The sequence below is a fragment of the Nannobrachium achirus genome, assembly GCF_963921795.1.
Source record: "Nannobrachium achirus genome assembly, chromosome: 7".
NCBI classification, from domain to species: Eukaryota; Metazoa; Chordata; class Actinopteri; order Myctophiformes; family Myctophidae; genus Nannobrachium; species Nannobrachium achirus.
In genome coordinates this window covers 2,189,298-2,212,253 of record NC_137816.1, presented here as the reverse complement: position 1 = coordinate 2,212,253, position 22,956 = coordinate 2,189,298, and the positions used below count along the sequence as shown (strand labels likewise).

Sequence of the window (22,956 nt, the reverse complement as noted above, 5' to 3'; positions counted from 1 at the left end):
CAATTAAAAAAATCGCACCCGTGTGAAGTGAGCGGTGCAAACATATGTAGGGAGTATGATATACTGAGGACGATTTTCAAGCCTTGTTTTTTGAAGTGAAGAAAGCCGCTTCCAAGGAGTGGCTTTGTGTGTCCCATGTCCATATATGGTCATTTCAGTCCAGAATGAACAGGTTTCATCAAAAACAAAATGTGTGTCCCATGTCCATATATGGTCATTTCAGTCCAGAATGAACAGGTTTTATCAAAAACAAAATGTCTGTCACCTCATGTCCATATATGGTCATTTCAGTCCAGAATGAACAGGTTTTATCTGTCCCGTACGTCCAGAATATGTGTGTAACGTCCGTCCCGGTCTGATGATTGGATACTTTGAGGATTGGTCAAGCTTCACATGACAATTCGGCCCTCCAGATAAAATCATTCATTCATTCAGAATATAAAGAATGTATAGATCACGGAGTTCATAACTCTAGAACACATAGAATAAAAGTTCACCGCTTCACTTCGAACCGAGGTTTGATTTTTTTCTTTAAATAATCATATATGCTTTTCCCTTTTAAATTGAAGATATTATTAAATAATATAAGAGGTTTTTCAAAGGCTGTTTATTTATATTCTAAACTTGTATTAGCTGCCTGTCATCTATAACCTGTGAAATTATCTACAGTCTGTCTAAAAGTGTGGTTATTTTCTCTGCTTATGGGTGATATTCATGTAATACAATTTTGAAATTCAAATTCAATGGTCTGTTCAGTTTGGTCAATTCATAACAATGAACGGTAGATATTGGCTAAAGCCAACCAATCAGAGGTATCTGTCCAATCAGAGGTATCTGTGCCTCCGTGTTTAATACCATACTAATTATTTCGGCCTAAACGTGTTCTAAATCAGGGTAAACCAATCGGATGACTATGTCTATGACGTACTATTCTTTTGACTAAACGCATTCTTTGATTGGTCTTTGCATGTATCCATGACATTATGATCAAGTAAGCATTTGATTGGACACCATGTTTATGACACCATACTATTTTCTCCGGCCTAAAGTGTGAACCAATCGGGTGCCTCTGTGCCTATGACATCATGGACAAATCAAAGTGTTTCATTGGTCTGGCTAACTCATGTCATCATCATTAGTGACATCATAATTATTGTAAAAAATAGGGACAAAGGAGCGGTTTGCATCGCTCAAAAAACAAATCATGTGGATCTTGAGATTGACATGGGAATAGCGTGACTTCATGTAGATCCCGGTGTCAGTTATCTATGATGACTTGTCTACAGTATGAGGTATCTATGACGTATGCTTCCATATTCAGACTAGGTTTCAACCTGATCCAAGCCCTATTGACTTCCATTATAAAATTAAAGTTAAATAAATGTTTCCAAAAGTATAAAACATAATGTGGAGGAAAAAAATAATTGTGGAGTCTTTGGCATATGCCAAGTTTGGTTCTGATTGTTCCAGCGGTTTACGAGATTAGCTTGCATGCACACGAACATACACATACCCTCTTACAGCTTGGTACTTGGATATTGTCAACAACCATCTAGTCCAGGGTTTCCCAATTAGTTTTCCCCAAGGGCCGAATTATGTCTAGAGTACCAAGCGACAGTTTTCGTCGTTGTCGGGTGAACATTTTGTATGTCCAAAACCGTTCGTTTTGAATTTATCATTTTAAAAATGATTTAAACTAGTGAAAACAGCCGATCTACAAGCACACAACGCCGAGGCGTTGTGTGCTTGTAGATCTGCTGTTTTCACTGCTTTTGTGCGACAGCCTTGTATGATTTGCGAAAGAACGTACAAATTTGGAGATACGAGATTTCCACCCGACAACGACAATATACTAGTGTTGTTGCTGCTCTTATACCACCATTATTACTGGGGTTGGTGTGGGCCAGACAGTAGCCCCCCGCGGGCCGCAAATGGCCCGCGGGCCGCCTATTGGGGAACCCTGATCTAGTCTTTTGACAATATGGGAACCCATTCTGTAAAAAATTAAGGAAACATTTCCCCCCCCCCTTAGCTTCTGCCTCTGGGGGCACCTCCTCCTTTCTTGTGTATAAATGGTCTCCTCCCTTTTATTAGTCCCTCCGGGTGCTTCTGTGTTCATTTCTACTAACAGCCACACTGCATGTTTAGGGCAGTGGCGCTGACAGATTGATCTGTCTGAGAGATTAGTCTTTTGATAATCCATTGTAAACATTCTACTGTGTACTAGCATTGGTTCCAAAACCAATTTCTCAGTGTTGTGTGACTACAAATGAAATACTCTGGTTCATATTCATGCCATGATTCTGGTCTCCCATCCTGTAGGAAATACACTATGTTGTTGCATAGTGTCTACTTGCTGTTGTATCATAATAGATTGCATGCATCATACTAAATATTGTTCACTATATTGCACTTTATTATTTAAAATGTTGTTGTTTTTTGTATATGTTGTGATCATGTTGTACTCCGGGCGGGCATCCTTGCAAAAGAGAGCATGCTCTCAATTGAAAAATAGCAGATATACAAGCTCACAAGCTCGCAGATATATGTAGCTTGTATATCTGCTATTTTTTTTTAATCGTGAAAATTAGAATTTTGACCCGATTCTATAAGTGTCTTTTGAATCCTTCTAAGGTTTTTTGAAAAACCCTATGTTTCTATGTCAGCAATCTGACCGGCCATCGTCAAAGAAAAGGTCCTTTTCACTTAACTGGAGCTCAGTTAGTCTGTTCTTGAGAGACTCATGTGTCATTGGTTCTCAAACCTTTTCATGTGAAGGACCCCAAAAATGAAAAGACGGACCCCCATCTCAAAATATTTAGTTCCAGGGACCACCCAGAAGCAAAATTTGATTTACAAACGTTCGCTTTGAAAATACATATATTCAAAGATTTGCACAAATCTTCACGACTTTTTCAAAAATAGCAGATCTACAAGCTCGCAGCGCGGCACTCGGTGCCGCGCTGTGAGCTTGTATATCTGCTATTTTTCACCGGTTAAAGCATTCAATAATTCTAGGCCTAATAAAGGTAATAAAAATAATTAAAATGTATCTTCAGAAAATGGAGATTTGTCGCTAATGCAGTTGTTTCTATGAGATCTCAGGGTTCCCAGTGGTGTCGTATCAGTTGTCGACAGCACATTGCCAGGTGCATTGCGTTTGACCCGGCAGTCTTCACAGGCTATCTTTCATCGTGTTACCATATTGGAGGTCAACTGACGCCTCGCAGGGAAAAAAAACATTCCATACATTGATAGTTGATGCATTCCTGACCTACTTCTTCCACAGCTGAATACAAAATCTTCACCGCAGGGACTATTTATTCTAAAACTTGCCACAAAAAGTTCGGAAATCTAACTTTGGTCGATTATATCTCCCCTTTAATAAACCCAAATGGTATTGTATTTTATATCATTTTTATCGTTGATTTGTCACCTTTACAACGAAGTACAGCTTGTAAGCATCGGGCATTCGAGGCATGAGCTACACAGCCAAACGTGTGGATAGCGCCGACCAGAATTTTGCCAAAATGGCTTGCAATATACTGTTCTGCTGGCATTTACTCTCGTTTTGGGCTTCCCTGACACTGAGCTTAACATTAACAAAGTGTAAAAATTGCCAATATGTGTGTTTTTTCTTTTCCTTATTACTGTGAGAGAGTGCAATCATTCAATGCCCCAAGTAACAAAGGTGAACACCAAAAGAACAGTATTGCAGGCCTGCCAGGCCATTTTGACCATTTTTGGAGGGGCTCTACCCACACGTTTGGCTGTGTTGCTCATTACACGAATGCCAGATCCTTACAAGCTGTACCTCATTGTAAAGGTGACAAATCAACGATAACAATGATATCAAACACAATACCATTTGGCACAATTAAAGGGGGGATATAATGGACCGAATGTTGGCAAATTTTGGGTTTATTAAAGGAGAGGTATAATCGACCAAAGTTAGATTTTCGAACTTTTTGTGGCAGGTTTTATATTCTAATCTAGACCACACAGCTTGGCTCTCTGCTGAGCCAACATTATTTGTAATCATGAAGGCCAGTGTAAATCTATGACGTGGCACTGAAGGAAATAAAGAAGATATTGCCAATACAAAGGAAGCAAAAAATACATAAATACAAATGAGGGAATCATTAGTTAATCATTACTTAAGCCTCAATTAATTATTAATTAACCACTGCTGGCCACTAAATTATTGGCTTAGAAAATACCCATGAATTCAGTCTCCATGGGGTGCGTAATCAATAGGAAAAAAGGGTGAAATATCCCTTTAAGTTTGATATACCACTGATATACTGTAGTATATCGTCGTTGTCGGGTGGACACCTCGTATCTCCAGGTTTCAAAATTGTATGTTTTTTCACAAAGCAAAGCCCTGCTTCATCATACAAGGCTGTCGCACAAAAGTAGTGAAAACAGCCGATCTACAAGCACACAACGCCTCGCGGTGCGAGACGACGTGTGCTTGTAGATCGGCCGTTTTCACTAGTTTAAATCATTTTTAAAATGATAAATGCAAAACGAACAGTTTTGGACATACAGGGTTTTCATCCGACAACGACGATATAATATACATACGTTTTTCAGAAAACTGTTCGGATTTAGAAGACATTCTAAGACCAACCTGATGAGTTTTTAATTATTTGCAATGAAGTGAAATGTGTGTGTTTGCCAGCTAACCGTACAGTATTACTTACCGTACTTATTCTGCTGATAACTATCTGCAGAATGTATATACTACTGTCTGTGTTTACATTGTTCCTCTGTGTGGAATCTGCTTCTGTGTCACAGCTTTGGGATTCAGCATGACGGGAACGGTAATGACTGTGAGCCCATTGGGAAAAGACCTTTCGTCATGTCTCCACAGCTCCTGTACGGCTACGCCCTGCCCAGCTGGTCCCGCTGCAGTCGCCAGTACATCACCCGCTTTCTCGAGTGAGTACCAGAGTTTTTTTCTTTTTTTTGGGCGGTGGTAAACCGCTCCATAGAGTGGCTGTGCGTGTGTCTGTAGCCATTTACCTCAGCGTTTTGCCATAGCAATGTGTGTGTGTGTGTAGCATAGCCTGTACATCCTAGACTTAAATCCTAGTCTGAAGACGTTATGCAAGCACGACCACCGCTCACTTCACATTGGGTGTGTGATTTTGTTTTTTTAAGCGGTGAAAGCCGCTTCCAAGGAGTGGCTTTGTGTATATCGTGCGTCCAGACTTGAGGATTGGTCAAGCTTCACATGACAATTTGGCCCTCCAGATAAAATCATTCATTCATTCAGAATTCATAAAAATATAGAACTATAAAGCACATAGAAAGTATAGATCTAGAACACAGAATGTATAGATCTGGAACACTGATTTCAAAGCTCTAGAACACATAGAAAGAACATTCACCGCTTCACTTCGAACCGAGGTTTGATTTTTTTTCCCTTCCTAATACTGGTTTAGGACAGTGGTTCTCAACCTTTTCAGGCTGTGATCTGCCCCAAAATAATCATATTTGAACTGGGCACCCCCCTACCCTGACAAGCACTTGGAATGTAGGAGTTGAGGCATTACATTGTGTTTGTCTCAGTTCCAAAGATAAATATTGTGAAAAATAGCAGATCTACAAGCGCACTACACTTTGTGAGCTTGTAGATGGTCTAATTGTGGGCTCGCTGAAAGCGCGACCAGTATGTTCTCTCAGATCTTCATGTAGTAAGGTTATTCTCCTCAAAACTGGCCGACAGGCAGGCAGGCAGGCAGGGCCTTTAGCCAATGAGGGAGCAGCATTCTTGGTGACATCATCACCAACAAGTGTGACCTGATATAAATAACAACAACGACCCGCATGAAATCTTTTGCCGTTTTTGAAACTTTAAGCACCCAATGCATTTCCAATGGGAAATTAGTCCGGAGAGAGAGAGGAAGAGAGACCCATTCAATCACTCAGTGCCGCGCTGCGAGCTTGTAGATCTGCTATTTTTGAAAAGTCGTGAAAATGTGCGCAAATCTTTGAATATATGTATTTTTTAAGCGAACATTTGTAACTCACATTTTGCTTCTGGGGGGTCCCTGGAACTAAATATTTTGAGATGGGGGTCTGTGGCCAAATACATATCATCTTTGGGGTCCTTCACATGAAAAGGTTTGAGAACCACTGACATAGTAGTCTCTCAAGAACAGACTAACTGAGCCAGATTGCTGACATAGAAACACAGGGTTTTCAAAATATCTTAGAAGGATTCAAAATACACATATAGAATCAGGTCAAAATTCAAATTTTCACTATTTTTTCAAAAATAGCAGATCTACAAGCTCACGAGTGCCACGCTGTGAGCTTGTATATCTGCTATTTTTCAATAGTTAAAGCATAACATAATAATACACTATAATGTGTATTGTGTACCCGTTCTGAATGGGTTAAGCACCCAATGGGAAATGAGTCTGGAGAGAGAGGAAGAGAGACCCATTCAAGATGGATTGAATGTAGGAGTCTCAGAGTAAAGCCCTTTGCACACAGGCGCGTTTAACCGCACGGATAAAACGGACAATCTAATTTTTTGAAAAGAAAACAATGATTCTCTATGACCTCATGCACACCGGCTCCGAATTAGCCGTGCGACGAGTGGCTGCCGCCGTGCGTTTTTTTCTCGATCGAACCCAGTTCGATTTGTGCGTCTTGTCGCATGCGGTAAAAAACTCATCACTCCTTTTATGACTCCTTTTTGGATCCGATTCCGCACAGCCTTGCACACCAAATCCAATGCGTTTTATTCATGCCGCAAACGAAAAAAACGCAACTGTCCTGTGTGCAAAGGGCTTAATGCTGGAGTACCCGTTGGGCATTATGCCCATATATGGTGTCCCATGTTGGAGTGCCCATTGGGTAGATCTTTATGCCCATACATGGTGTTCCATGCAAGCCCACACTATTGGAATAGTATCTCTAGTTTCAAATGGTTTCCCTCTTCCTCATTATTTGACAATTCTAGCTATGCTTGACCAGTTTTCATAGTATACTTTGACAACACTGGTGAACATTTTGTATAATAGTTATTATTTTTTGAAGCGGTGAAAGCTGCTTCCAAGGAGTGGCTTTGTGTGTCCCGTACCTGTCCTGTGCATCTCTGCGCTGTGATTGGTTAGTTTTGTCTGTCCCGTGCATATCCCGTGCAGAATTGAGGATTGGTCAAGCTTCACATGACAATTTGGCCCTCCGGACAAAATCATTCATTCATTCAGAATTAATAAAAATATAGAACTAAAGTACATAGAAAGTATAGATCTAGAACACAGGGAATGTATAGATCTAGAACACAGATTTCATAGCTCTAGAACAATTCACCGCTTCACTTCGAACCGAGGTTTGATTTTATATTTTACAATCTACATTTTATACAAATAAGGGGCAAAATAAAAATAAAAATAAAATATATTTTTCTCTTACATTTAAAGGGGAATATCGCTTATTTTAAACTATTTCATTATCTTGGAGTTGTTGTGTGGAAATAAGAAAAAAGTCCCCCCCCCCAGTCAGTGTTGTGATCTTCATATATGTATATCCAGGTGATGATAGTCAACAGTCTTGATTTGCAAATTAATTCTGTCTTGGCCATATGGAGCGTCCATATATGGGCATTGCCAAATATGGGCATTGCCAAATATGGGCTTAATATTGAAGACATCATGTATCTCTAATTGCCAGAACAGGCTTGGTCATTGAGTCAACAATGTGATGTCACAACAGGTCAGCTATCCACGGGTTTCCAACGCCCCATAGTGCATTGCGCAGACGTTGTACCGAGCTTCCGGCACCGCAGCCGAGTGTGATTTACAAGCTCACAACGGGCTACATCTGCGACGCGACGTGAGCTTGTATGTCTGCTGTCAAACCGGAAGTATGGTCCAAATAATCTCCAGTAAACTCCCGCGGAAAGAGGTGGATAGATATTGAGGGTTCTGCCGGGTTTCTTTGCGAACAAAGGTCACAGTATACCATGAGAAATGTCGCAGCTTGTCCGTCCTTCCATCCGTACAGGAAGTGATGTCACGTGCTATCACGTGACATCACCTCATCAAAGATCAAACCCTGGATATCCATACTGTGTCAGTCAGTCAGTCAGTCAGTCAGTTAGTACACATTTTTACAGTCTAAGGGTTGGTTCCCTTGTCACTGTGACATCACAGGTGATATCACAGGTGACATCACCTATGTAAAAGTCCATATATGGATATCCCTTTTATGCCCATATATGAAGATCCCTGATGTCATCGATATACATCACTGGCCAGATGGCAAAGGCATGGCCCATATCTGTGGGGCTGGTTCAGATAGGGATCTCCATGTATGGGCATAAAATATATTGTATGTATATGGATACATTATTATTAATAAAGGATAAAATAAAATAAATCCATATATGGTCATTCCCAGAAACAAAATCCCTTTTATGTCATCAATCCCAGGCCTAACTGACCCAAGAGCCTGCTTTACTCTGATTTACACCCGACCTTCCCCGAAAACGTTATTAACTCCATATATGTATATGGATATATATTAATAAAGGATAAAATAAATAAAATGTCCATATACAGTATGCGTATTCCCAGATGATTCCCTGTTATATAGAGATCCCCGGGGGCCAGATCCGGCCTGCGAATGAATTATCTATGGCCCCCGGGATGATATTTAATTTCTATTGGAACCGGCCCGCAGGTCGCAGCCGCATGCAAAACAGCGTAACACAACATGCTAAATGTACAGATAAGGCCAGCCAACCACACCACATTTCATGCTTTCCTTAGACAGACAGCTGAAGCCAACCAATCACAAACCAAAAAGGGAAATTTGGATTTAGAATGGAGGATCTAAAACACAGCTTTCATGTGTTGTGTATGCGGCCGTGACTCGTGCCGTCCTCCACATTGTCACATGGAAGCAAAGCAACACAAGCAACGCTGTACAGTTCAATGAGAAGAAAGTCATTTCCCCATCAAAATAAATAAACTCTGCATGCTTACAACGCATTGCAGCGATCCTGACAGACACATTGTGAGTTTTAAATAAACATTGAACCAGTCCGGCCCTCGACTTGTAGCAAATTAGTTTTTTGGCCCTCTGTGTATTTGACTTTGACATTCCTGATTTGGACAGCCACTCAAAACTCCGACTGGCATTTGTGATGGATGAAATGCACTCAAAACTCATGTTGTGCTCTTATAGATGATGACATGCCACTGAAATATAGTGATGCAGCTTCTGTGATGAGAAAAAACTAAAAAAACAAAACAACAAACAAACAGCTGAACTCCATGACATTATTCTGAAAGAAGTAGACACCTTTTGTGGCTGTTTTGAACCCTTTCTTTGGTTTAATGGACAGCCACTCAAAACTCCCTCTGGCATTTGTGATGGATGAAATGCACCCGAAATCTGTTGTGCTCTTCTATGTTGATATGCCACTGAAATATAGTGGCATAGTTTTCATCACAGCTTCTGTGAACAAACAGCTGAACTACATGACATTATTCTCAAAGAAGTAGACAACTTTTGTGTCTGTTTTGTTTCTTTCTACAATGAAGGGCGTTATACTATTCCATACTTTTCTCCCAATGTCTTTAGCTGAAACCATAACACCTGGAATTCATTAAGAGGGACCACTTTATGGCTACCCTGTAGCATTTTGACCTCAGAGTGAAAAACGTACACAGTCCTGCGGGAGAGCTTAACACCATGCCCCCTCAACACCACCACCACGCATGCACGCGTGCGCGCGTGCACTCACACACACACGCGCACACACACACACACACACACACACACACACACACACACACACACACACACACACAACACACACACACACACACACACACACACACACAGGAGATTCTGTCTGTCTGTTCGTGGGTTGTTTTAACTGTAACAAGTCTGTTTGCCCAAAAATCTGTTAATTTCTTTACACCAACCGCTCGGTGGGGCGGTTTTTGTTTAGGCCTTAAAGGAGTAGTTCACCCCCAAAATTACTTTTTTTCTATTGATTAGTCACCCCATGGAGACTTGAGTTCAATAATATTTTTAGTTTTTTGTCACATTCCTAAGACAAAAATGTGATAACAATAAATGTACCCCCATTCGTTCCGGATGGGGACCCGTTTCGAAACGGGTCCCCATCCAGAATCAATGGGGGTAAATTTACTCGAATCAAATTTTTGTCTTAGGAATGTGACAAAAAACTAAAAATATTATTGAACTGTACTCTCCATGGCATGAGTAATCAATAGAAAAAAAGTCATTTTGGGGGTGAACTACTCCTTTAAGATTATGAATAGGGTTAGGTTTTGCCACCGTTTTACCGAGGTTAAGGTTAGGAATAAGGTTAGGTTTAACCGTGTTACAGAGGTTATACGTTTAGGAATTCCAGGATAGATTTGGGGGTGAACGGACTGGTATTCATTTTAACTCATTGACTGCCAAGGCCCGAGTTTCCCGAGTTATTACAGTAGTCCCAGGCTGCCACAGCCCGAGTTTCCCGAGTTGGAAGCCATTTTGAAAAAAAAAAATTTTTTTTTTTTTTTTTTTTCAATTTTTTTTTTATAAAAAAAATTCTAAAACTGGCTCAAATGTATTAGGCATGATCGCAATTGCGAAATTGCATGTTTAGCCCCATAACAAACACATCTTTCAAAATGTCAAAAATGGCTGTTTTGTCTGACTTTGAAGGCTTGTATCTCATGAATGCCTGAACGGATTTCCAAGCGGATTTTTTTGATTGAAAGCTGTTAAAAAGTACTACACATATGGTGCATGATCTAGGCATGGGCGTGCACGATCCGTGCACTAAAAATTGATCCGTGCACTAGAAATTTAGGAAGGTGGCAGTGTTTGTTTTGTCTGACTTTGAAGGCTTCTATCTCATGAATGCCTGAACGGATTTCCAAGCGGATTATTTTGTTTGAAAGCTGTTAAAAAGTACTACACATATGGTGCATATATGGTGCATGGGCGTGCACGATCCGTGCACTAAAAATTGATCCGTGCACTAGAAATTTAGGAACGTGGCATCCTGGTACTTGGCGGCCATCTTGAAAAGGGCATTCAATGAGTTAACTGCCTGTGCAGAGGTAGCCTACAGAAAATCAAACAAAAAAACTGGTGTCTAATTAAGCATTGTTAACCCACTCGTTGGATGAAGGAAGTATGCAGGGCATTTTTGTTGAAAATCTCCATTGTGTAATTAAAAAAAGCCATGGCTACTGAAATGCAAAAGTGTGTGTGTGTGTGTGTGTGTGTGTGTGTGTGTGTGTGTGTGTGTGTGTGTGTGTGTGTGTGTGTGTGTGTGCGTGTGTGTGTGTGTGCACACACGTGTGCGTGTGTGCTTCCGTGCTCAGGCGTCCGTCTGTGCCTCGTATCGCTTAATGTTTGTGGGGGTGAATCTAAGCACAATGGTCTTCAGTATAGCTGAAAGCCTCTTCCTATTTTGTGAATTCTAATGTGTCTGGCTGGTTCCCAGTTCCCATTGTGCTTAATTATGTATTGCAGCTGAATGGATTAACCCATTTAGGCCTAGGATTATTGACTGCTTTAACTTTTGAAAAATAGCAGATCTACAAGCTCACAGCGCGGCACTCCGTGCCGTGCTGTGAGCTTGTAGATCTGCTATTTTTGAAAAATCATGATTTTTTTTGGCAAGTCTTTGAATATATCTACTCAAAAGCGAACATTTGTAACTCAAATATTTACTTCTGGGTGGTCCCTGGAACAACATATTTTGAGATGGGGGTCCGTGGCCAAATACCTGTAATTTTGGGGGTCCTTGACATGAAAAGGTTTGAGAACAGCATGATTTAGGGGAAGGATTTAGAAGTCGGGTCAAAGATCGGGTCAAAGATATTCAAAGACTTGCACTCATTTTCACGATTTTTCAAAAATAGCAGATCTACAAGCTCGCAGCGCGGCACTCGGTGCCGCGCTGTCACTCGGTGCCGCGCTGTGAGCTTGTATATCTGCTATTTTTCTAAAGTTAAAGCATAAAATAATGTGTGGTTAAAATCTAACGCGACTCGGGCGCGTTCCAGGTATTTGAGAGTTAAATAATCAACTGAAATAATGAAATATGGTTTAATTTAGATCAGCTGTAGACTGCCGTCCTTGATGATAATATATTGTAATACTGCCAGCAATCGAATGAATTAAGAGCCAGAAAGGAGGAAATAAATTTAATGACATGACTAAAATGTATTCATATTATTTCTCAGACAAGAATATTGAAGGCTTTGTTTGTTGAAGTTGTGAACTAAACTTTTGTTCTTCTTTCTACTTTTTTTAATGGCATGAAACTAACTACAGCTCTTAATTGCACAATAAAAGTATGGATTTGAGGTGGATTTCATTAGGCTGTACTCTTGTTGTTGCGTCTCCACCAGCAAACAAAGCATATACCGGTACTTGCAAGCACTTGGTCCAATTTATTGTTTATCAGTATGTATTTCCAGCTTTAGGTTTACATTTTATATTCCCATTCATATTCCTCTAGCAAAAATCTACTATCCTCTTCAAGTCCCCCTCCCAGGGACGTGCTGGCCATTGGGAAAAGCGGGACAACTCCCGAACGGCCGGTTCATTCCCGGCCGGTCCAGGCCGGCCATTAGGAAAAAATTACAAATAAAATGTCGGCCTTTGTTCCATTTTGGGGGCTGGGCGGCCAACAAAGTAAACCGTCACTGTCGGGCAGAAACCTCGTATCTCCAAGTTTCAAATTGATCATTTTTTTTTCGCAAAGCAAAACCCTGCTTCATCATACAAGGCCGTTACACAAAAGTAGTGAAAACAGCAGATCTACAAGCACACAACGCCTCGCACCGCGAGGCGTTGTGTGCTTGTAGATCGGCTGTTTTCACTAGTTTAAATCATTTGTATTGGCCCACTGGCTTGTCACTTGTCATGATCTGAAATGACAAATCTTTGAGTAGCAGCAGCGCTATAGAGAGAGATCTCTCTCTATAGCGCGCAATGAGGGCCTCTACAACTCTTTTTCCCGGGCTGTTTTGTCTTTCATTTTCTTGACTTTAAGTACAAGGGCTGCATTGTGGCAAATCCCCCCAGGCTGTTAGCACTCTGTTTGTTTCAGATGTCGGGGCCGTAGGTGTTGGTTTATGAGGAATGCAGAAGGTCAGACGGAACAGTGGGGTAGAGATGTTATCACACAGATGGGGCTGCACATAAACAAAACCTCTCTTCATGAATTCCTCAAAGGGCACAGAGGGGAAGGACGCCAGAAGCCCCAAAGCTTTTCATGCATTTAATTACGGCAAAGTGGAGACAATTAGCCTAAAAGGCACACTGCATGAGCATGTGAAGGCATGCCAAAAAATATAATTCCTCGAATATTCCTATTTTAATAATATCCCTTTCACCACTAATTATCAAATGTATAGATAGATAGGCTACCTTTATTATCCCATGGGGGAAATTCAGTTGCCCAGAGGCAGCAGTTAAGGTTACAAGTTACAGATAAGTAAGAAAAAGAAAAAGAGTACTGTAGTGTACAGTCCAAAGAGCAAGCACAAAAAAAAAGATAAATAAAACAAAGTGTCGAAAGCTATTGCAAAAAAAAGAAGAAGAATATACATAAAGTGACCAAAGTCGCATGAATTATTAAATGTGGATGCCCCAACAGGGAAACACACTATATTTTTACTTTTTACTTTATTACCGACTTAATATTCAAGAGTGACCAAAAGTTTGGCGCGCTACTCTACCCACAAGTTTTTGCGCCACATACTCGCGCCACATGTCAAATCGACCGGCTTAATCGGGAATCGTATGCTCTGCATTTCTGTAGAGAAAAGTACAGTTTAATTTATATAAATGTATTCGTGAATTGTTTTTTTCTTGAATGGGGAAAATTCAAAAAAAGACGAAATTTCATTTGCGAAATTCACGTCACAGCAGCCACACTTGCAATCGAGTCGAGTCACTCAAGGACCATTTTAATTGCTATTGTTTTTAATAGTCTGTGTTAGATCAGTAATCATTCTGACTGCTCTTAAACATGTCATCAAGCAGGATGGCTTATGTACTGTACTGTATAGTATGTACTGTATAGGGTGGTGGAGACAGTCGCAAGTTCACACACTCTGCAGTTGTTTTTTCAACATCAGTTTTACAATTCCTTAGACAGACACATGAAGATAAACTACAACTGCTCACCAGAGGTTTTACGCTTCCAACAAGAAAAACTGCACAGATCAAGTTACAAAGTAGTAAGGGGGGGGGGGGGCACAGTCAGTATAGCGCTGTCGCCTCACAGCTAGAAGGTCCTGGGTTCGATTCCCACTGTGGGCACTGGGGACGTGAGCTCAGAGAGAGGCACGCACATCCCAAAAAATGTGGTACCAGGTGCTGGACTAAAAATACGTACATGGAAAAGAAGATGAAGTCCGCACACTGGTGGCTCGCTCCCAAAGTTGATTCTTTATTACATTAAAATTGACAACGTTTCGACGCCCTTTGGCTTCTTCATCAGGTCTAAAGTGAATTATTGGGGATGTGTTCTCATCAGTGCCCACCCCCAAGGTGGGCACTTTCTGTGTGGCAGTTTGCATGTTCTCCCTTTGTCCCCTAGGGTACCCTCACAAAACATGCAGTAATACAAATGAAAAGTATAGAAAAAAAGAAGAAAAAAATTACAAAAATGTTGGGATAAACATTTAAAAAACAATGTTAAACTGTATATACGTGTATATATATATATATACTGTATATAAAAAAAGGAAAACAAGCTCATTTGTTTTAAAATAAAAGCAACAGGTGGTGGAGATTTGCAGTCTGCATATTGTAGCACGCCATAATTATCCCTCTACGGAGTCTACGCCTACAGCATTGAGCATGTTAATGTGCTATCAACCAATCAGTTGAACGTGGCAAACAATGTGAGGTAGAATTATAGCTCTTCACTATAGGAGCCAGTAATTGAACCCAATTTACTGTGACCATATTGCATTTCCACGCAGCTGTTGAAAGATGATTTAAATGTAAATTGTTGCACCATATTTCAAAGCCTATTTCACTTGATCCTGTGGTAATGATGGGAGTTGCAGTAGAATTAGCATTTTCCGTTTTTATATTCTCTGTCAGTGCTATCAATGTTAACTCAATAACTGCCGGGCGCCGCTAGGTGCCGCTAGAGTGCCAGCCATTCTCCCGTAGGCATTCACTATCACATCCGGGTCGCCAGCCTGAACTGGCTTGGCTTTTCACTCGAATGAGTGCTATGCTAGCGAGCCGGAGGAAGTTAGCTATCAGTTAGCAATCGACTATATAATTTTTTAGAAGAGCGATCTAAAGTTATTCAGCCGCCAAAATAACTTGTCTGCTGGCCTCGGAACACAATCCGGAGAAAATCTGCTGTAAAGATGTGTTTTTCTATTGGAGTGGGCGGCGTGGCGCGGCCTTTTCTTCCCATTACGGGCAGTGTAAACAGAATCACGGCCTTGTGCTAGGATGCTAAATTAGACCGGGGCGATCGTTGATGCCTCCGATTATTGAATTCATTTTACTAAATGAACCGAAAAATGTCGGTTCTTGTAATCCTTAATACGTCTTGCTGAAACAGCGTTTTTTTGGGTGGGCTCTAAACTTTTTTCTAAACCATTTTCAATGGAATAAATCATCGGGACAAGTAGAATGGCTCGTTGGGAGGCGGTGGAGGAGCCAGGACCACCCACGTCGCTACTAGCAGCTCAGGGTAAGCGAAATAGATTAAAAAATTAGTATTGGAATGGAAAAAAGAACCGAGATTATTCGGTTTTCGCACAGAAAGAGTTAAATGACCATGAACTATCTCACAAAATAATGTTAAATGACCATGAACTAGAAGCAGTGCTCTTCCGAGCACAGGTCTCCGCCAGGCCAGGTACCGGTAGGTCCTGGTGGCGCTAAATGTGAAAAGGGTGCCATGTCTTATTTGGCCTTTAACGGCAATGTGACACTGCATGCATGATTTGAGGAATTTTGTTCCAAACATTAGTTTGGCAAAAGTCGACCTGCTGGTGGCGCTATGACAGCCCAATGTGAAAAGAGTGGCATTTGTTCCTTAACCTAGTGGGAATGTGCGTGCAGAATTTCTCTGTAATCACAAGCTGCGTTTATGATTTAAGTAATTTTGTTCAAAATGGACCAAAAACTTTGGAGCCAATGTTAGCCAATTAGGATGTAATATGAAATATCGGACAGATTCGTCTTGATCACATGACTATAGAGATACTGATTTGCATGATTTTTGAATAAAATCTCAAGGAATAATAGGAAAAAATGTTATGTAAAAACAGCCTCACAGTGGCGCTATAAAAGGCAGATATGAAAAATGCAGGGCAAAGATTTTTCTTTCGCCTCTAGGGAGTGCACATACAAAGTTGTACACTGATCAGTGGAATTATAGGTAAAAACACGAATCGGCCTGTTATAGCACCACCGTGAGGCTGATTTGAAAGTGGCATTTATTCCTCTGCCTATTGGGAATGTGCATGCACAATTTCAACAAAATCGCACACAGCGTTCATTATTTCAGGCTTTTTATTCAAAACGGACCAATCCTGCAAACTTTGGAAGCCAGTTTTAGCCAATCAGGATGGAATATGGAAAATCGGACAGATACATGACAATCACATGACTGTAGAGATACTGTCTACCGATTCGCGTGATCTTTGGACAAAATCTGTAGTATTACTGGCCAAAAAGTATTTTTGTGAAGATCAGCCTCCTGGTGGCGTAGAACAGGCCCATGTGAAATATGTGGAGCAGAGGTTCTGAATTGGCATCCAGGGAGTGTGTGTGCACAGTTTGGCAGCGACCGGGCCAACGGCCCCGGAGATTAGCTGGTAACAAACTGGATGAACGGATGCACGCACAGACGGACACACGCACAGACACACACACGCACAGACGAAAACATAATCTCTCCCCATGCCTTTCAGCTGGTGGAGACAACTATCTCACAAAACATTGTTAAATGACCATGAAATATCTCACAAAACAATGTTTTGTCAGCCACTGATTGAAATCATCTGATTTCCACCCCAAATAACTCGATGGTTTGTTGCCAAATTAACCAATCGAAAAAAAGAAAAAAAGAAAAATACCATATGGTTTGTTTTTTCCCTTGAACATAATGAAGAAAGGTAGGCAGGCTGTGAAGATGCCCGACTTGCCACTGGAAACCGTAAGGGAGCCAGGCCAGTAGATTACAACCAGAAGGTGTATTATTGAGCACAAGACCACACATACTGCTCTTCATCTTCGTCTCAACTACCCACTCCCCTTATCTGGCAGCAGCCTTTTATGCCCAGGTGACCTGGACTGCACCATTCAAATGGGGGTGTTCTAAAATATATAATATTAAACACACCATAAATACTTAAATACCCCTAACCCCCACAAGAACATGAAAAGTCTCACTGAACTACAAAATAATTTTCCTCACTTCAACAACAACCATAAGCAACACTAAACCCCATCTCAATTCCCCCCTCTGCCATTCTGACTTGGTCCAGCCCACTGGACAGAATTGCACCAAGTAGGTTGGGAGTGGCTTATTGTCGGTATCAGCCGACAATCGGTATCAGCCGACAATAAGTATCCCCGTTACTATGTGCCAGACCCCTGGAAGATGGATTGCTGAGGTGGAGCGACACACCTACCATCAGCTCAGGAATATATTGTTAATAAGCAAAATATAATAATAATATTACCTGTAATAATATTATACAAAATATAAATGTATAATCAAACTTGTAACTGTAACGGAAATACAATTTATATTCCTTTTAGGTTATTGATTTATCGATTATTGATTTATTATAAATGTATTATTCATCTTACTTCAGACATCAGACCCAGCAAGACGGCAAGTTACAGTATTCATTTTTATGAACTCATATCAGGTGCCAGCATTCTGTCAAGGCCAGTGACTATAGCCTCGGTGTATAGCAGTGGGCCTTCCATTCTCAGTCGGTGAGAATGGAACACATGTTCATGGTTGGTCAGGCTAGTGTTGCGGCTCTCAGTCGCTCAGCGTGGAGGTGGAGCAGCACATTTCACAGTCGGGCAGAATTGATAGCCATACTCAAAGTGCTGAGAACACATCTGATTCGATTCCAGGCCAGGATAGCAATGTCGATGTGTGTCCCTGAGCAAGACTCTTAACCCCTAATTGCTCACGCGCTCCTTGTGGGCAGCGAATCTGCTGGGTTGGGCTGAAAATACTGAATATCCCATCTATTATTATTTTATCATCTTTTGGTCAGACAGAAGGAATGTGAGTCCTCAGGTTGGGGGCATGCATGCAAGTGGCTAAATATGTATTTTTAGACACAATAAGCTCATTCCCAAGATGCACAGTAATCTTTCATGGTCAGATGTGACTTATGGGGGCTGGTGTAAATAGTAACAAAGAAATTGCCAGCTTATTGTGTCTAAAATAGCCTGGTTGCTTAACAAAATTATCGAAACGAAGCGGATAAAAGCGTCAAACTTTTTTTGAGGCTTCTTTAGGACCTAATGATGGAGTTTAGCCTTGGGTACCAAACTTTATTTTGATGTTTACCCATATAATATCCATATCAAGTTGGGCTCCCATCGACTTTCTATACAGGAGGAAAATACCCAGAAAAGAAATCTGCTTTAAGTAGGATGTGAGGGGTCTAACTAGGGGGTTGTCATGATTCTGAATCCATTGCAAACAAATTTTGTTTTGCACAAAAAAACTTTCATTGGGCTAGAAATGGCCCCACACAAAGATGGTTTAGTGATGAGTCATAATTTTTCACAGGTTTTTGGGTGTTTTGGGGGGCAATTTCTAGCCCAAGGAAGGTTTTTTGTGCAAAACAAAATGCAAAAAAAAAAAAGTTTGGCGCTTTTATCTGCTTCGTTTCAGTAATGTCAAAAACCAGCGTTAAGCAACCACGCTAAAAGGACACGCTTGCCCCCACCCACTGAAATAAATATACTAAAATCGCTAAAACAATAGAAAGCAATAAATGAACTCATTTTAACACTCATCTTTTCTTTTCTCTAATTACAATCTAAAATATGAACCCTTGTTGTAAAAAACAAAGTTGTCCTTAAAGTTGTACTATGTAACTTTTTTTATAAAACAAATCTTAAAATTCTCCTAACTATTAAAACACAAAAGTTTTAGAAGATCCGCGCCGTGAATTTCAGCCTGTAAAGCCTTCTCTATATGTAAACTGAGATCCTTGCCGGGGACCGGATCTCGCGCCAAAATTGCGTCATCACACTACCGGCCAATCACAGCGAGGGTTATACAACTGCCGGCCAATCACATCGCATCTTGAAGTGGGGTCGCCATTTTGTTGTCGCCGGTTTGTACCATCCAGTCTCTAGGTAATTTCGCCTACCAGGCAGGGTGAAGGAGTGTATCTCTGGAATTACTGAACGCACAGGAACAAGGGACCCCTCCAAAGATAGATCTCAGCGAGGTGGAGGCAGACGCGGGGGTCTGAAGGTACGAAAAACGGCCGAAAGACGCGGACGCGACCGCGGTTCGCTATAGGGCTAATGACCACTAGGTGAGCAACTTACACAGTATGGCTTTAAGCTGCCCCTTTTCCTTTTTCCTTTCTATTCTCGACTCTTATCTTCTCCTATCTCATTATTATATTTCTCATTGTTATATTTCTCATTATTATATTACATAGGAATTATTGTCATATTATTAATTTTGTATTGAATAAATCATCTAAAATGCATATTAGTATACACTCTTAGTTCTCTCACGAGGAAATGTTAAAATTTCTAGTGATAACATTGAATCACAATGAGTTATTCACTGTAGGAATGTGTCCTTTCGCAGCAATACATGGATTTCTAATGATCCTTTGAGAAATTATGACAATAATTGATGAGCCTTTTGTGAGTACAGTATCACTACATTAGATTAGCAGTGGTGGATATGGGTTCCATCATGGCATCAAATAATACATATTTAGACCAGTGAAGGTCGTAACCGCCATCGAGGACACAGAGGGCATGCCTCCGACGCTTGCTTCATATACAATAATTCTCATACCTTATGTTTTTAGACTGCTGTGGCAAAGCATTACATCTTTGAAGAAGTTAACCCATTTAGGCCTAAAATTATTGGATGCTTTAACTATTAAAAAATAGCAGATATACAAGCTCACTCTGTGCCGCGCTGCGAGCTTGTAGATCTGCTATTTTTGAAAAAGTTGTGAAAATGTGTGCAAATCTTTGAATATAATGTATTTTCAAAGCGAACGTTTGTAACTCAGATTTTGCTTCTGCGGGGGGTCCTGGAACTAAATATTTTGAGATGCGGGTCCGTGGCCAAATACATATCATTTTGGGGGTCCTTGACATGAAAAGTTTGAGAACCACTGATATAATAGTCTCTCAAGAACAGACTAACTGAGCTCCAGTTAAGTGAAAAGGACCTTTTCTTTGACGATGATTGCTGACATAGAAACATAGGTTTTTCAAAAAATCGTAGAAGGATTCAAAAGACACTTATAGAATCGGGTCAAAATTCACATTTTCACGATTTTTCAAAAATAGCAGATCTACAAGCTTGTGAGCTTGTATATCTGCTATTTTTCAATAGTTAAAGCATAAAATAATGATACACAATAATGTGTACCCGTTCTGAATGGGTTTTTAAATAGCGACCCTTTTCCACTACGAGGCAGGCGGAAACAGGACTTTCCAGGTTCTGGGAACCTGTTTTAGGTCCTGCTCTTGTAGTACTAAACTTGAGTTTTGGGGCGGGCCGGCGGGGCGAGCAACGCTGCTGCTCTTTTTCACAGGTTCTTGAAAGTTCTTGGTTCCAGAAGGTTCTGGTTCTAGTTCTGGTTCCGCCCTGTATTGGAAAAGGGGCTTAAGAAAGTGTGTGCGTGAGCTAAGGCATTGGCTAAATTATGTTCAGTATCTGTGGTAATTGGCACGTTTGGCAGTCGCATATGGAGTTTCCTATACCTATGATCTGTAACCTGAAACAATTAGTGTTCAGTTTCCCAAGTTTGGGCATCTACTGTTGTTTGTGTTCAAGTATTTCTTGTTAAATGTGAGCACAAATAAAAATGTTACGTAAATTGTGTGTGTGTGTGTGTGTGTGTGTGTGTGTGTGTGTGTGTGTGTGTGTGTGTGTGTGTGTGTGTGTGTGTGTGTGTGTGTGTGTGTGTGTGTGTGTGTGTGTGTGTGTGTGTGTGTGTGTGTGTGTGTGTGTGAGAGAGAGAGAGAGAGTCTGCATTGCACTAATGGTTACTTCAACCCGACCTCCCCAACAGTCGTGGCTGGGGCTGGTGCCTGGATGATGTGCCAGTGAAGGATCATCTGTCTCACAGCTCCATGCCTCCTGGGGTCCTCTACAGCGCGGCTCACCAGTGCCGCCTGCAGTATGGATCAGGTTCCGTGCTCTGCGACGACGTTGACGTAAGATCCTCTACAACACTGGTTCTCAAACTTTTTTGTCTCAGGGCACCTCATGAATATTTTTTTTTAATCCGAGGCACCCCTACATTATAATTTTCACTCCCAGCACCTTATATTTATAGCATGTCGTCGTTGTCGGGTGGAAACCTTATATGTCCAAAACCGCTCGTTTTGTATTTATCATCTATAAAATGTACTATACTAGTGAAAACAGCAGATCTACAAGCACATCGCGAGGCGTTGTGTGCTTGTAGATCGGCTGTTTTCACTAGTTTTGTGCGACAGTCTTGTACGATGAAGCACCAAAGGACGTACACATTTGAAACTTGGAGATACAAGGTTTCTGGCCGACAGTGACGATATTTTAGTGATTATGTTGCGAGGAAAACGTTGGGATTATAGCCATTTTGGTTAGAACTGACTGAAAATAACTTTGTACTTCAAGTTTAAAATTATACTAAATATTTTTTCAAGTGCCCAAATAAATTCCAAATATTATCAAATTATCTCGCGGCACCCCTGGACTGCCATCACGGCACCCCAGGGTGCCCCGTCAGCCACTTTGAAAACCCCTGCTCTACAACAGTGCTTCTCAAACTTCTTGGCTTCAGGGCACCCCCATACATAATCTTATACTTTCCACTCTGCCAATTCTTTGACATTTAGTGTTACAGTATCATAGACTCTACTATACCTACACAGTATTTGTATCATTATAATGCTTATTATTTATTATTCTTAGTGCGCTAGTCTATGACGTGATCAATACAGTAGCCTAGTCTATTATAAATTAAAGCCTAATCAGTGGAGGGTCGCGTTGCCCCCACCTTCTCGCTGGCAGAGGAACTTGAACTTGGACTTGCTGCTTATAAAAGCTTCAACTTGTCCCGTCAAAAAAAAGAGGGAAAAAAAGGAAAGAAAAACATATCGGCGTCGCATTGACAATGTAGGATATGAATTAAAACTGCTCTGATCCCGCAGATTGCAAAATGCATGCTGAACGTAATGCTCCCATGTATAATAGCCTAGAATAAAGTGGTTTACAAGGTTCAATCCATCACGGAATAATACGCTACAAAAAGGATGTGGAAATATCCACGTAGAGAAACGCTGCTATTCTTCATCAGAGGTAAGAATAGGCTAGTGGCAAATACAGTAGGTAGCCTAGTCTACAGCAGTGGGTCTCAACCAGTGGTCCAGGGACCACCAGTGCTGTGCTGGGGTTTACAGGTGGTCTGGTCTCCTGCTAAATGAAGGAGAGTTGGCAACCAAACAGACCCTTAGGCCTATTATAGATCCTTAACTCTTTAAAATGAAACCAAATGGACACTTGCGGGCAGTAGTTCTCATGCGGTGCGTGAGTGGTCTCCCATCGGCGGGTCCGCGCCGTGGCCTGGCTGCCCGGGGAAGAGAAACTGCGGCCTGGCAGCGACTGTGCCGTCTGTGCGGTCTTCTGCACGCGCGACTGCAGTGCGCACGCGATTGTCTATTTTCATCAGT

General features: G+C 41.1%; 1 protein-coding gene across 1 annotated transcript in view; it reads left to right on the top strand.

Annotated features, from left to right (window-relative positions):
• Nucleotides 1-22,956, top strand: part of adamts7 (a disintegrin-like and metallopeptidase (reprolysin type) with thrombospondin type 1 motif, 7) — a gene marked incomplete at both ends in the record, with an annotated part of 192,011 nt that overhangs the window by 62,358 nt on the left and 106,697 nt on the right. The window contains 2 exons of the mRNA XM_080729396.1: nucleotides 4,801-4,944; nucleotides 21,312-21,456. Of these exons, the coding sequence (XP_080585522.1) occupies nucleotides 4,801-4,944; nucleotides 21,312-21,456 (289 nt within the window). The remainder of the gene's footprint in view (nucleotides 1-4,800; nucleotides 4,945-21,311; nucleotides 21,457-22,956) is intronic.